Below are 16,124 nucleotides of genomic sequence, written 5' to 3'. Positions count from 1 at the left end.
GCAGACTCGTGCTAACACTTCAAGAGGCAGGCCCTGGGGTTGGGGTTGGAGTGTTGGACTACAAAGCCAGAGCAGGAAAGATCTAAAGAGACAGATGCCGAATGAGTATGAGTTGTTCAGAGAGAGGAACAGACGTCACTATCAGCTATGATACTCTGTGTTGCAGTGAGGGGAGGAGGACGACTGTCAAAGTACAAGTCTGAAGAGGTAGTGGAACAAAGAGGTCAAAAGTGTCTCTTAAAACCTGTCTTTTAAGCAACCGACACTCACCCCCTGGTTTAAATGGTGGCTCTTAAAAGTTTTGTTTTGTCCCTTAGCAAACTAGCAGCTGTGGTCAGCTTCAATTTATCCTGGTTACAATGGATCGTACATCTTCACGGTGGAGAAAAATCATCAAAACATCCGCGGAAACTTTATGAATGCATTCTTGCATCCGTCCATCTGCTCTCTCAGTGTATTCCAAATAATTATCATTGTGCCACAATATGGCAAAATACACGGCTTCTGTGTTTGTTATTACCCTCCTTGATGCTACAAAGCTTTGCCACAAGCAGTGTATTTAGCCACATTCTGGCAAAACAACGGCTCTTTGAAACAACACTGAGAGACGTGGTTTATGCTAAAGCAGTGGTTTGAGAAGTTTCTACCAGCACTGTGATAGCTTTTGTGAGCCATACAGAGCATCCACTGGAACGAATAAGAATTTAACTGACTATTGTGGCTGTGCATCAAGACGGATGAAATCTTTTGGCGAGGGTGTTTGATCCTCAAACATTTTTGATGGAGGATGGATGGGTGCTGGATACTGTTTAACTTTTGAAAGAAGAAATAGCACATTCTTTCTCTGTAAACCATTCAGGGGTTTGGCTGCAACAACTATACTTGGCCTGGTATTTACCATTTACCATTATCCCATTATTGTCAGTTGCAACAGTAGCAACTGTTAAGCAAGAGATACATACAGTAGCTTCACTTTAAATGTGGGTCTGGTGAAAAGACAGGAATTAATGTCACCGTGTAAATAAGAATATTTTATTGACATGACATGTACAGTATCATAAATTGATGTTAGCTGCAATAAACAATATTCCACTAATTCAATTATACTTAATATAATTTTGTGGGACGATAACGCAATATGAAAATATCCTCAAAATAGATGATAATATGAAATTATCACCCAGCTAATGTCATCATTAACAGATCTTTGTCTTTCGACCTGGCAGACTTCAGACTCCTCCATCTAAAAATATTTGTGGTTTTGTAGTCTGTGTCTTTTAATCATTATTGACTGCTGTCAAAGCTCTGACTTCGATTTACCTAATTGTGCTTATATGAATGTTGGTAAACTGCCACTGAACTGAAGTGAAGACAAGGAGACAAAGAAAAGATGCAGGCACTGAAGCCAAACACTGAAGCCAAAAACAGCTTTCCTTCAGGCATGTACCTCCTACACTGATGAAGGCATTACAGCTGTGTCATGTGGCACGAGGAATGAACTCCAATGATGAGAATTATTTAGCTGCACAATATGACCAGAGTCTGTATGGGGTATATGGAGGTATGTTCTGCATAAGCTCATGGATTCCTGAACGTCCAACGGGGCAAAGGGAGAGTTAAATATGGGAAACATCTGGATGGCTGGGGAGAACACACACACACACACACACACACACACACACACACACACACACACACACATGGACATGCTTGTCCCTTTCACATGCCTTGTTTGCTCTCCTCCCCCAGTGCTGAAACATGACCACATAATTGATTTATCAGAATAATGTGTTACCTCCAGAGCTCGAACGCACCCCTGTGCCGGCCTTGACACCTTTAGAAAAGCCCCACATTTAAAGTAATGCACACACTTGCTCACATAGACACACCAATGCATGTGTGACATGCTTTGTGGCACACAAACGTACACCGCCGTGGTCGAATTTCATGTAGGAAGGGACCACTCTTTACTTTACAAAGCCTTGGCTTCCTGCATGTGTCAGCCATCCAAGAGTTAAACAGATTATTATTACACACAGCACACACACTTAAGCACACACATGCCTGCAAATTGAGTGTGAAGCATAGTCATGGGAGTCAGTGTGTGCGGAATGAGGGTCAAGGTGGTGATCAGTAATCATTGGAAACCATCAATCAGTGTGAATTAAACCTGACGAGTAACAGTCGCAGCTTCTTAGCGTGGATGTTTGAAAGGGGTGTTTTTGTGAAAAAGTGTGTGTGTTTGTGCTTGTGGGTGTAAATACTCACCTCTGTCCCAGCCACCATCGGGTTCCCGAGGTCACACACCACCATCCTGGACTCATTGACCATCTTGTACTCACAATTTAGCTGAGACAGAGACTAGAGAGGAGGGGAGAAAAGAAAAGAGAGGACAAGATGAAGGCCAGTGAGTGAGATGATAAAGAAAAAGTGAACGAATGCGACGAATAGGGAGCAGCAAGAGTCAAGAGGGGAAAGAAAGGAACAAGGGGGGGAGGCATAACACCATCAAAGGGGAAAGGGAGTGAGGGATTGAAAAAGAGAGGCAGGGAGGGGAAGGAGGGGGGAGGCAGGGAGAGGAAGAGTGATGAATGCTCTGACAGAAACAACCTCATCAATCAAACAGCCCCATTACACACTCATTAGCGCACACAAGCGTGCAAATGCGCACACACAGACGTAAACAGACACACACACACACACACACACACACACATAGCAGTCGACCCTATCCATTTCCGTGGTCACTAATGCAGCTTGTAAATCATAATAGGGGCCTTTGGGCGATTGCCAGTAAAGCATACCCTGCTGATAGCTTTGCCTTAATCACGCCAAACAAACACACACCACAACGACACAACAGGATGTGATGTCGTACTGTAACTGCTGCCTCAAATAGCTCACTTCCCTTTTTTTTTTTTTTTAAATGTTCACTTGGCACATGTTTCAACCTTGATGAGATAACTACCTTAATCCTATATGTCTATTTTCAGTATCCACACTGCTGGACCTTAACATCAAACCAGAGTAATTGATTTCAGACAAACCTGTGTGCAATGTGTGTGTGTGTGTATGTGTGAGTGTGTATTTACCTCCACCCTGCGCTCCACTCCAATGTAGTCAGCCTCTGGTGGTATCAGTGTGTGTAGCTCTGTCTCGTAGGCTCCCTCTCCTCGGTTCACCGCAGTGATGGTCAACATGACCAGATTGTCATCTCCAATCACCAGCTCTGAGCGATCCCTGTATGTGTGTGTGTGTTTTATTTAAGAGAGAGGACAGTGTACAAAGAAAAGAAATTATTTCAGTTATGTAGAGGTCACCGAAAATGACGCACTTTGCTGCAGTTCCATAAAAAAAAAAAAAAAAAAAGCCAGTGTTGTGTCTTTTGTGAAATTAAGTTTATAATTTTTAGGATTGGATTCATGTGTAATCCACTCAGCTGCAAAGAATGCAATACCCCTGACCCCAGCAATAACCCCAGCAATGTGTGTGTGTGTGTGTGTGTGTGTGTATGCTAAAGTGTGTGTGTCAGTCAGTGGAGGGTGACGGGATGTTTGTATAATGCTGCCATGGAGATATCGTACAGCTGGAAACACTATAGAGAGAAGGCTAATTCACACACACATATGCACACAAACATCATTGCGCACACACAGACGTACACACCACATGGTAAATGGAGCTATAATGTGAGCAACTTCAGTGTAAACTTTGCTCATTGTGTGAGGAATAACAGACATTCTTTGGTTTAGCTGTGTGTGCGTGTGTGTCTGTGCTGAGTGTTTACAGGTTGAGGTCAGAGGGCGTGTCCATATCAGTCTTACATGCTGGCAGAGAGCTGGAGGTCCGGGATGCAAATGTTGTCGTCTCCGCAGTCCAGGAGAATGTAGGCCTAAGAGGAAGAGGGGCACATGGGAGGGGCACATTGTCATGAGGAAATGTTCAAAATACACAGGGCACCATCACGAAACCAAAAATAGGAGAAACTGTAACATCAGGATGCAGGTGCTATATGTACAGACACATACATGCACGCTAGAGTTCTGTTATCCAGATTCTGGGCAGCAAAATTGATTTTGGGTCTCTGTCGTGTTGTATTTAAGACATGTAATGACAAGCAGAAAAAGAAAAAAAAGAAAGCACAGCCTGGTGAAGTGGTAAGTAATGTAAAATATGCAAGCAAAAACTTTCTCAAAAACCACAGAAAATTTGGGTGAGGCTTCTTTAATGAGGTGTGGCCAATGAGTGTGCACTGACATAGTCTTGTACTGGAATCAGAAATGGGAGAAAACAAAACAACTCAGCTCTGGAAAAACTTGGTATTTATTTAAACACTCTCTGCAAGTGGTAGAGCGAAACATATGAGTGCATATTTTACATCAAGCTTGCTTATTTGAAACATGACATCTTAAATTGGTCCAGAGCTGAGTTTTTTTTTTTTTTTTTTAACTATTTTGCATTCCCTATATTACCCACATACATTGTTTTAAGTGTTTGATCTCCAAAGTTTAGCTGGGAAAACAGACTGAGATTACTGAACATATTCATTTGCTTTGTACTGGGAAAAATTGAGCTTGTGTCCAAGGTTAGCATTTTCATCAAAGAATGAGTGAGTGACATATAATATCAGGTTAGTTCAGGTCTCAAATTTTTGCAGTATGTACTCAGAGCTGGACTTGCTCAACTTAGGTCAATGAAATCATAAATCTGCTTAGCATATGGCACCTTTATCCTTAGACCCTCTACTAAGGGAAAATTACTGTATATACAGTATATACTCACATGCTCTTGGAGGAAGGTGCTGCTGTAGCGGTTAAGGACAGGTGGAAGCTTTTGGTTATGTGCGGGATGAGCTAAGCTGTAGTTCAGAGCCAGCGAGATAGGGGTTAATTTGTCCCTGAACTCATCATCCTCCTGTGAAGAAGAAACAGTGAGAGGTGAGAAATGTGCAGCTGTTCAGCGGATTCCTTTAAAGATACACAACATAATTCAAGCTCATTAAATTGCATTTCTATACGTGTGTGATTTGCTCACTCTCAGGTAAATGATGTAGCTCAGGCATGCATGTGGATGGTTGTGACCGAGTGTTAGGCGTCCTGTGCGCTGAGGCTGCTCGGTGTCCAGGAAGAGAACTCGCCTAACTCCTCCCCTGGTACCTTTTAACCAGTCCAGCTGCAGCTCTGCTCTCAGGTCTGGACAGGAAGGGAATGATGGAGAGGTAGAGATGGATGGAGAAGTGACAATTAGAGTGAATAAGAATATCCAGCCAACCCGGACACGCCTTTACTGTGTGTGACTTTCCATTAGTAATGTAGTAAGGAGGCGTTCTACTCTACAGAGCATTATTAGACAGTGGAAACATTGTACTTCACACCTCCATTGTCTGTGTCTGTGTCTCCTATTCTTGTTCTCGCCCTCCCTCCTTCCTTTGCTCTCCACTCTGATCGGTGTGGCAGAGCAGCGGTTTCTCAGCAGGAAACTCTAATGAGATGTGCGAAGGAGCTGGCTCTGACTACTGTCCCACCCACTGAGCTTCTCCCTTTTGCTCCCTCTCTGTCAGTCCACCACATTGTGCACAGCTGCTTACCTACAGAGCTGGGGATCCCCACACCGCTCACTGCTGCACAGACATCCACCTTCAGACTGGAGGAAGAGGATGGGAAGAAAAACAGAAAAGAGAGAGAAGGTTGTGACCGTTAGCATACTTGATGACATTAGCATGTTATTAGCTGCTCCTAGAAGACAAGAAGGACTATTCAATTTATCTCTACTGTCTCTCATAGATTACAATTACATTGTGCTAATACTTATTATTAATTGATGAATTTTATTGTATTCTTTATTTATCTATTTCTAGACTTTTGTAGCTTTATTTGAGAATGTATGCACTGCTTCCTAATTCACATAATTTGTATGGTTTTGTAAGCTTATATGGGTAGATCTGTATACAGCATTAGTAAAAATAGGTGTTGGTCATGGCAGGAAGCTAAGCACTAATGATTGTTAATTCACTGTAGACGTTCTCTTCCCTCATATTTCTATGCATGACAAAACCACAAAAAACAAAGCATGAAAATAACTAAATAAATAAATTGCAGTGGGAAATACCACTTGGGGCCCATTGAGCCCCTCCATTAGACAGACATGGGAGACTGGGAAACATTTTTGCATTTCCTCTGTTTATGTGTGTATCATGTATGTGTAAGTGTGTGTGTGTGTGTGTGTGTGTTATCACCTCTTTAATCAAGAACAGGAAAGTGACTCCCACACAGGGAGCCCCACGCTGTTAATATCCACTAATCTGAGGAAGCTCACAGATGTGATGCTCCTGCTTCTACACTGAAGACTCAGCAATATGAAGCAAGAGGCAAATGACTTCATGTGATTATTGTTTGTTTGGTTCCAGTTCACAAACCCTAACAACTAGATCGCAGATGTTGTGGATGCTTGTGAGTTTGTTAATAATTAAGAGCCCCATTAGATGACACAATAGTGATGAGCTAGTTTTCCTGCATTTGAAAAGTGTGCGCTACAGATGTGAGTTTATGTGCATGTGATAAAATACAGGTTTCTATTTTAAAAACTGTTCCCCTAAGTCATTTTGACCTCTCCAGGTGGTTTCATGTGTGTTTAATATGCGATGCATGTAAGCATGTGTGTGCATTTTGTGTATATGGGCGGGCGTGCTCAAGTGTGACTCTAATAAGCACTGTGTGTCAAACTTAAGTGTATGCAGCACAGAAATTACCCCCATTTTACTGACAACAGCTCTGGCTCTCGGGTTGGTCATTACTGTATGTAATTTTCCCCAAAGTGCATCTGCGCTCCACCGCCCTACACACTGCTCGCCGGCCCTCCCTTCAAACATGCACATATAAATGTCCTCCCTCACTTCCCAGGGTGTGCTTAATGAGTAAGGACTTTCAATTTAAGACTTGTCATTAAGTAGCTGTCCCCTCCTTTTCCACCACTCCTTCCAGTCAAAGAGCTAAACATCTGATTTTCTGAAAAAATAGTTACCCATTGGTCCTTAAAAAGAACCAAGATGGTCATTAAAACCTGCAATAACTGGTTTTATTGTCCACTTGGGGGCAGCAGAAACAGGCTAGAAACACAATACTGACATATTATCATCTCTTTAGTGAGTGTGGTGAACATGTTAGCCACCAGGTTAACGTAAGTCCGATATTTTCTCTCTTTTAGCTGTTTTGGTCTCTATCGACTCCTGAGGGAACTATCTTGCTCTTTAGCTGCTATATGCTACTATGTCCACCAGCTAGTTGCTATGTTTGTTGGTGCTGGGCAACACCAAAACAGCTGCGAACCTGAAGACCGTAACAGTTTGCTGAAAGACGCTGAAAGACCAACCCCACGGAGCTGAGATGAACTGTAGAGTCGGGTGATAATTCATCGTTGGTTCATCACTATGAGTGATCCATTTAAAATATGTGATGACATCTGATCCATTGTTGATATAAAAACATTATGTTTTATTGCCACTTTAACAACACTCACTGCTGTTCTGAAGGTATTTCCAGAATTCTCAAAAAACATAATAAAAATGTTCTGTCCACTGCTCAAGTTGCAACTGTATTTCCTAATTCATGTAGCCAGAAATAACAAATGTCCTTTCTCCCTGTGTAAAACACAAGCAAAAATATTAATACATCAGTTTTTATCAGAATATAAAATATTGGCAAGAAACATAAATATAACAAATATAACTAAATAAAAGTTTTGATTTTGGCTCACATTTCTGGCTATTATTTGCTTGGATCAGGAAAAAGAAGTACAATCTGTAATAAAGGCTTAAAAGCCCCCAAAATACTTGAAAATGAAAAAAGCTGTGCATTGGACAGAACATTTTTTAAGCCAGATGGTTAGAGGGGACTTTGAGGATTCTGGAAATACCCTCAGAACAGTGGTCAGTGTTGTTAAAAGACTCTCTGGGTTTTTGAAAGATCGCTAGGTAATTATTTTTCGGAAAATCAGATGCTTAACCCTGTGACTCAAATGTAACAGTAATACATGAGAGGCACAAACTGGGACTACCTCACACATCTCTCCAGCTCTCACCGCAGAGAAACAACTGAAATGTCAAAAAAATCTTCACCCCTCTGAAACACAATAGTCTCAAACATCCCTCAACTCCACGAGCTGTTTGACTCTCTGCATGTGTCTGTGTGTGTGTGTGTGTGTGTGTGGCTGTGGGTGTGTGTCCCATGTCCTATCTGATTCCATACCTCCAACCTAAACTTTATGGCGGTTTATTTAATATAAGCTGAGTTTTGTTTTGACAGAATTCCACAGTTTAGTGCTCTCTGTCAATTTGACCCCAAACCCTCTTCCCTTTTCAGTCACTGCCAACACTCACACACTTCTACACACACGCACAGACACCATGATGGCAACTAGCCGAGCGCACTTCTCCCGTCCAAACAGTCCTACAGCGGTTCCAGCCCCAATAAGTTAGAACCAACAATAGACTGTGGTGAAGCAGCAGGAGCCTTTAGACTCGTTCCCCTCAACTAAACTCACCCCCAGACCGTTCAAAGCCGGCCTGCTACCCATAGGAACAATAATATAATCAAAATAGAATTATGCAGTTTCAAATTAATTGCAGAGTCTCGTAAATGTGAATTTCCAGGTTATATGAGTATGCTTTTTCAGCGCGCTGCTAAATTATTGCAATAGACGCACAGACAGACAGACCTTGGCTGATGGCAGACGTCTAGAGCACAGAGGCGAAATATTTGTCCCATCTGTCTGTGGGTGTGTGATTTGTGAAAGTCTATACTTTATACTGCATACCAATTTATGATACAGTATAAGCAGTAAGATTTCTGGTACAGATCAGGGGTTCAGTGCAGCACTGGGGTTCATTAGTCTCATGTTTGTTTAAGACTTTGATCCCTTTAACTTTAATTCACCTGCATACACACACGCACACACACACACACACACACACACACACATTTACACACACACACAAGGTTTCCAAATTCCAAAGCATGAGTATTAACACTGGAAAAGTGACTAAATTAAACATACTCAAGAACTTTTTTGCTTGTTTTTGAGCTTGTGTATTGATGGACACTATTGTCCCAGAATGCAAAGTCAAGCAGAAGTGGCAGAGCTACAAGCAGCTGGGAAAAATCATAACAAATTGTGGACTGTGGTGAAGAGCTACAGGAACATTTTAGTGTAAAGTTATTGTGAAAACATTTTTCTTGTTTAATTGACAGTGTTGTTGACAGTGCTGTTCTTAAATCAGTATTTGTCAGCTGGATAATGTTTTGTATCATGAAGTTCATTCATTTCTTCTACACTAACTGGAAAAACACGATACTATAAAGATGAATATATTTTCTTTTTTTCTCTATTTAATTGGTAAGTCTCAGGGATATTAAAATCCCTCCAATAATAAGGCCAAAACAATAAATTTAGAGGCACTGACCAAAAGTGCTTCTTCCCAGATCCTTTAAAACCTTAAAATTTGAATCCACCAACAGAAATCAGCTCAAACAATTTCAAGTCTTTCTGTTAATTGTCTAAAGCTTTTTGCAGTTTTAACTTGGGGAGCTGATATCCATTGTCCATTGTGAACATTGTGAGAACGTTGGTTTGTACACATATTGGTAAAGAGGAACAAGCTGAAAGAGAGGTTTATACATGTAAAAATTATCCACTGGGATTGTCTGATATATATAGAACACTGTATATTATCATTGTGTAGTATGGAATTGGGGTAAGAGACAATCTAAGCATGTACTTCTTACCAGGTAACCATGATGTCTGTCTCAGGCAGGTGACACTGTCGGTCATCAGGGTTCAGGATTCTGGGCGTCAGGATCATTGCAGCTTCCACAGAGACTACAGCTCGAGACCTACACACACACACACACACACACACAGACAATGTGAGGCAAAAGAATTTGTGAGAAAAAAACACAAAAACAAGTCTCTACTTTGAGAAGAATTTCAAAAAGAGACAGAACACCTTGTTAACTCTTACCTGTACACCGACACCTCGCCTACGCCAAACGCCCCCACGATCAGATCTGTGAAGAGAGAGAGAGAGACAGAGAGTGAGGGAGAGAGAGAGAGAGAGAGAGAGAGAGAGAGAGAGAGAGAGAGAGAGAGGGGGGAGAGACAGGAAATGGAGAGCTTCAAAGAATGCCACAGATGGGACTGATTTCAAGGTCTCCAGCAATCTTCATCAAACACAGACTTCTCACATTTAATACACACACACACGCACCTACACATATATACACATACACACTCTGAGATAAAGCACTGACATTCTGATATCCCCACGCTTTTCCTTTCACACATGACCCGGTTCAGACTAAATTCATAAACAGAACATGCATTAGTGTGTGTGTTTGTGAGTTCATCGTTCGTGCATGTGTGTGTGTGCTCATACATGTGTGTGCTGTGAGACAGGGACCCCATGCTGCATTCCAGTGCCATTAGAAATTTCACATTGCTCCAATCACACATTACTAAACAACAGCATTTCCCAACAGCCTGCATAGTCACAGTCAGCTCCTAATTGTAAGCAGCAACAGACCTCATCTATATGTGATTTTTATTTGTTTTCATGGCTTTTGTGATGAACACACAATTTTAATTGGTTCTCGGAGTTTAAAATAGTGCTGGTATTTAATTGGCTGCGGTTAGGGGACACATACCAATGAAAGCCACACGCACGCATGCACACACACACATATACACATACACACAGACATATTGACATAGACACATATATTACATGCACACATACAAGTGCTGATTAAAACAATGTGAAACTGAAGAGAGGCACTTAATGGGTAAAAACCACCACTGCCAGATGCAGCCAAACAAAGTTGGGTGATCCTGAGAAAGACAGAATAGCCTCATGCTGCCCAATGGGAAGCAACTGGGACTGCAGCTAATGATATTTTTATTATCATTTAATCTGATATTATCTTTTTATGATCAACTAATTAACTGTCTGGCCTATAAAATGATAGAACATGGAGAAAAATGTCATTACAATTATCCGGACTCCAGAAAAAAGAGGAATTTATTCAGTTTACAATGACTTAGATCTGTGAAAAACATGCTGTGGCAACCTGCTACAGGCAGTATATTAGACTAAGTTGGTGGAAGTGAACTCTTGTAGACTTTGCTTGTCATTTGCTGTGTGTTTCCTCTCCTGCGTATTTAAGAAGAAAGGGACTAATTGAATCTGAGAGAGGCACATCTGTTTCTGCCTTTGGCTGCAGTCACTGAGTCCCCCTGAAACCACAACATTAAACATTTAGACCCTAGTCCCTCTTCCCCTGGGGCGTGCTATGTCACTGTGTGAGTGTGTGTGTGTGTGCACGTGACTCTGTGCGTAAGAACTGTATTGAAAAGCCTGCGACGAAAAAGGACCCCAAGATGTGGGTTGTGGGCAGTCAGAGAGGTTCGGTAAAAGGGGGGAAAGGAGCACACGAGAGGGAGGAGATTGGAAAATGATACAAAGAAAAGGGGGGCAGAGGACAGAGCACTTGGCCTTTAAACCGCAATCTGTGAAATCCATCAGAAGCAAGGTGTGTTTTCAGCAGAGGGGGAGAGAGAGAGAGACAGAGAGGGACCACCTTGCTCCCTGCCCAAATTCCTCTGTGCATCCTGCTGTTTGAGTTGTGTAACCTGTAAATCTAACTGCACTCCTGCCACAAGTATGTATATATGTTCAATACAGTGGTTGTCTGTACTCCTTATCCTGTCTCTTGTGTTTGCACTCGAAAACCTCCCACTGCATGACACTGATAGGGCGCCTTTGGGGTTAAATGTGTGTGAGAGCGTGAGTGAGTGTGCGCATGGCTGCACCGAGGGCTAAATCAAATAACGGCCCACTTTCCTTTCTATGTCAATCCCATTTCCTTACGCACAGGAAAGCTTGCCTGCCACTGTTGATTTGAGGTTAGTGTGTGTGTACAGAGACACACACTGAACCGTACCCACACACAAATGGGCTGAAAAACCAGCGCGCACACTCTATTCACTGATGGCAGGTCTAGGTCAATGTATAGTCTTGGTAACTAGCTGATGGTGTCTGTCCTGGGCTGTGAAAACACAACCTCCACCCAGAGTTTAGACAGACTGTCAAGCTGTCACTGGCTGCCTGCCCCTGACTGCCTGTTTGTGCTGCAGGGAACAGGTCTTGATGATGAAATGCCAAAGGTCAATGGCACTCAGTGGAAAAGGAGGTGGTTTTAGACAGAATTTCTAAAATTTTGGATGAATGTGTGAGATTTTAGGGATATTCAGTAACTTGCCAGTTATTATACATATTTTCAATACCTCACTCACACTACATTTTTGGAATGAAAAGTATATTTCTCATGCTGAGGACAAGGGGAATAGGCTGTTGCAAATTGTAGAGGATTTACTCGGGTTTGCTTAATATGGCATTGTTTAAAGATACATTTGGGGTGTATAACTGTAGCAATGAGGGGACAAGAATCTTTGTTCTTTTTCTTACTTTTTTATTCCTACTTTTAAGCTGAAGCTGATCCAGAATGATCTGAAAATATAGATGGTCACTAAATATATTCTGGTAGATATGGAGCCTAGTAACACATTTTACGCCTACTTACCAACCGCGCGACTGATCGAGTGACCCCTCACCACCACACACATCCAAATCACTGACCCTGAAATGTCTCTGTGTCTTTGACTCTCTCACCAAGCTGGTGTGATTGACAGGCAAAACATTGTCAGTTTTTGACCTTTGACCCCTTGGCTGAACCTAAAAAGGCACCCTGAAGCAATCTGAGCCCCTTCTTACACACACATATACCCTAACCTCATCTCCATCCACACTCTGATTCGTGGCCTCCGCTGCATTAGTAAAAACACTGCGCCGGTAGTGCTCCTGTGTCATGCTCTCAACCAAGATGCCTGTTTAATTTCATTTAATTAACCTTAATTCTGAGTGTATCTGTACTGTCTGGCTTCTCATCTTTTGTGACTTCTGCCTTTGATTTAGTTTCCCAGTGTAAGCTATCAAATAAAGAGACATATATATGACATAATCTTTGCAGAAAAAGTCCATTAAAGCTGAAAGCAGAGTCTAATCATCATCCTTCCCTCCCTCAGTGTTCCTGCAGTAGACTAATGACATTTAACGTTGATGGCAGCATATAGCAGCTCTAGCAGGCCTCCCAGACGCCTGTGCAGTCCTGTTGATCAAACGTCGCTGGCTCCTTTGAACTGTGTGACTTTACTACCCCGCTAACGACACACCGTGTGTGTGTGCCTCACTTCCGTCAGCCAGCTCTCTAATGACAGACGACGCAAGCACTGCACGTCTGTCTGTGTGTGTTTGTTGGCTGAAAGCTTTGCCACCCATGAGTTTTCTGCTTCACTTCTTCCTCCCAAAGGGACCCCACCAGCCTAAGTTTCAACCTGTAACCCCTGTGTGTATTTACTGTACAATGTTTTTAATTCAGGATCTCTTGATTTGCTGTGGGTCTGCACAGAGTCTAGCTTTGACCCGGAGCCTGGCACACACTCAACACACACTCTCTGGCTGCCAGTGAAACTGATCACAAGCCGCACATGTGAACTTGTGTGTGTTCATGTGTTTGTACCTCCCTTGATATCCTGTTTGTAGAGTGAAGAAATCTGTTATTATAGCAAAAATGAAAAGGAAAAGGGGTAAAGAGAGTGGGGGCAAAAAAAAAGAAGAAAAAACGAAAAGAGAGAAAAAGGTAAAACTAAACAAATTCTCCTTTTCAGCCTAATCTGTAGAAGCACAAGGGCAGAGAACAGAATGGCTGCAAATTAGGGAGAAAATAAGGTAGTAAAACAGTGGTTTTACAGACCTGCCATTTTTTTCTGAACTGAAAACTCATGTATATAAACAGATTCCCACTCTCATTCTCAGGTCTCTTATTGTAGCGAGGTTTCTATGTTTTGTGAAGACAGAAGGTGGAGGTGTCTGGTAAAGTAAGAAGGTGGCATACATAAAAGTAAGGAGTTGCTGCATGTAATTTGATTGAACAATGCTTTGTCTGCTCACAGTTGTAAGGATATGGGCCGAGGTTTGACTGTCTGGCAGACTGAACATGCGGATAATGTATTATTATACTTCTTTCTTTCCCTCAATCTCTTCTTCTTGAGTAATGAAAATCCCCAAAGAATGGATGCGGCAGCAGTTAACTGGCACTCATTCCTATACCCCCTTCATCTGACTGATGAGTTTACCAGAAAAGAGGAGGAAAGCAATATGGGAGAACATGGGGATGGGTAGTGGAGGAGTGCATGGGGGGAAACGATGAAATGTGGAGGTCAAGAATGAAGAGGAGGGAGGCTGTAATGAGAGGAGCTGGAAGGAAAGTGGAGAAGTGAAAGAATGCAACTTGGAGAAAGAATTTTGATTATAACACAGGGAGTCGAGTTGAGAGAGACTGACTTGTTGAGTGTGAGTATTTACCAGGATAGTGATTGTTGTCCAGGTCTTGGCCTCCTCTTACAGTGAATCCAAATCCAGGCAAGCTGCCACTCGGGGTCCGGGCTGCTCTCAGCTCTTGGCTCAGCGTCAGGCCTTGCGTGGATACATCTTTGTTACCGTTAAAGATCAATACTCTGCCTCCACGCTCCTCGCCTCCGAACGGACAGCCCACCGCCACGTCTAAAGGATGACACACACACACACACGCATGTTTTACACATCAGGAGGGTTAAGGCCCCTCTGAGACAGAAGCAGAGGAAAACACACAGGTAGAAGGAAAAGAACTTGACCTTCCTTTACCTGCGCTGGGGGACCAATGTCAGCATGGCCATTTACCTTGTTTCTTTAATTTCCATTCATTATACTCATCTTTTTATCTTTCTTTTTCTTACTCTGTCAGGGCACTGTTTAGATTATTGCTATAATTCGTGCTATGCTTTGCATGGGCGACATTAGGTTAAATCTCAGCCTATAATAAGAGGTTGCACAGTCTATAGAAAGCAGTCTATAAGAGGATAGCATGTTTGGGTCTCAAAGGAGCAGTTTCACATTTTGGGAAATATGCATATTTACTTTCTTGAGTTAGCTTATCTTAACAGCTAGCCTTCCTCTGTGCAAAGGTAACAAAGGTAACAAAGTCTCCCTGAAGTAATTATGTCTTTTACACTTCTAAACCTAAGTGTAAAAACAACATGTTTGAAGTGTTATGGGGCTTATGAGCCAGACTAGTTCTTGGCTGAGACACACACAAGATACAAACAAGACATAATGTGTTAATTATTGAGCTTCAGAGGTGTTGGTTTTGGACAGAGCCAGGCTAGCAGTTTCCTCCTGTTTTCAGTCTTTGCGCTATGCTAAACTAACCAGCTGGTGGGGGTCACTTCATATTTACTGTACAGACATGGGTGGTATTAATCTTCTCTCCATTGTTTTTTCTTTCCAAGATGTCAAACTATTCCTTCAAGAATTCCTTCAGGCATAATTATGGAACAATAGAGCACCCACACAGATGGAGATATACATGGAGACAGAGATGTAATACATAACATACTTTAAGGACCTTTCCTTTTATAAAAAGTCATTATAAAAACAGGCAGATTTGAGTATTTAACCTCTTAGCGTCTATGTTTTGCACTGTCCTGCATTTAAGTATCTCTCAGTACTGTAAGTGTCCAAACACCTCTAGACATCCTGTTTGTCTCTGGACCCCCCCTCTCTCAGCCTAAACAACTAGTTCCACATGAAGCAGATTGTGGGGTAGAGAGGATAAATGCAACCATGTGTGTATGCAAGTGTATATAAGAGCCTGTGTGCGCGCATGTGTGCCTACAAGTCTGTATGTCTACGCATGGGTTATGTATACATGAATAGCTGTGGAAAAAAAAAACCATCTTACTTTTAAAAAAATTCTTCAAATAATGCAAAAGTCATTCACTGGCATTGCTCAACAACATCCCACACAATGCAGACATCCACAGCAAAATAGCCTGTGGAACACCCACTGTGATCACTGCGACCAAAACTATAGGAGATTGTTACTCACAGACAAAAACAGGCTGACACTCTGCGAGCGACGGTGACAGAAAGCCGGCGTTGGTTGATAAAAATTAAAAACATGGAAAGCCACATGCCA

The 16,124-nt window shown here is 42.2% G+C and overlaps 1 protein-coding gene across 1 annotated transcript in view; it reads right to left on the bottom strand.

Annotated features, from left to right (window-relative positions):
* Nucleotides 1-16,124, bottom strand: part of itga8 (integrin, alpha 8) — a 37,483-nt gene that overhangs the window by 8,048 nt on the left and 13,311 nt on the right. The window contains exons 13-21 of the mRNA XM_018689503.2: nucleotides 14,474-14,671; nucleotides 10,016-10,061; nucleotides 9,780-9,887; nucleotides 5,588-5,643; nucleotides 5,035-5,192; nucleotides 4,783-4,914; nucleotides 3,825-3,892; nucleotides 3,093-3,240; nucleotides 2,269-2,361 (exon numbers count right to left, since the gene is read on the bottom strand). Of these exons, the coding sequence (XP_018545019.1) occupies nucleotides 2,269-2,361; nucleotides 3,093-3,240; nucleotides 3,825-3,892; nucleotides 4,783-4,914; nucleotides 5,035-5,192; nucleotides 5,588-5,643; nucleotides 9,780-9,887; nucleotides 10,016-10,061; nucleotides 14,474-14,671 (1,007 nt within the window). The remainder of the gene's footprint in view (nucleotides 1-2,268; nucleotides 2,362-3,092; nucleotides 3,241-3,824; nucleotides 3,893-4,782; nucleotides 4,915-5,034; nucleotides 5,193-5,587; nucleotides 5,644-9,779; nucleotides 9,888-10,015; nucleotides 10,062-14,473; nucleotides 14,672-16,124) is intronic.

This window comes from Lates calcarifer, linkage group LG15, assembly GCF_001640805.2.
Source record: "Lates calcarifer isolate ASB-BC8 linkage group LG15, TLL_Latcal_v3, whole genome shotgun sequence".
NCBI lineage: Eukaryota > Metazoa > Chordata > Actinopteri > Centropomidae > Lates > Lates calcarifer.
The sequence above is the reverse complement of the archived record's forward strand: the minus strand, read 5'-3'. Positions and strand labels throughout refer to the sequence as shown.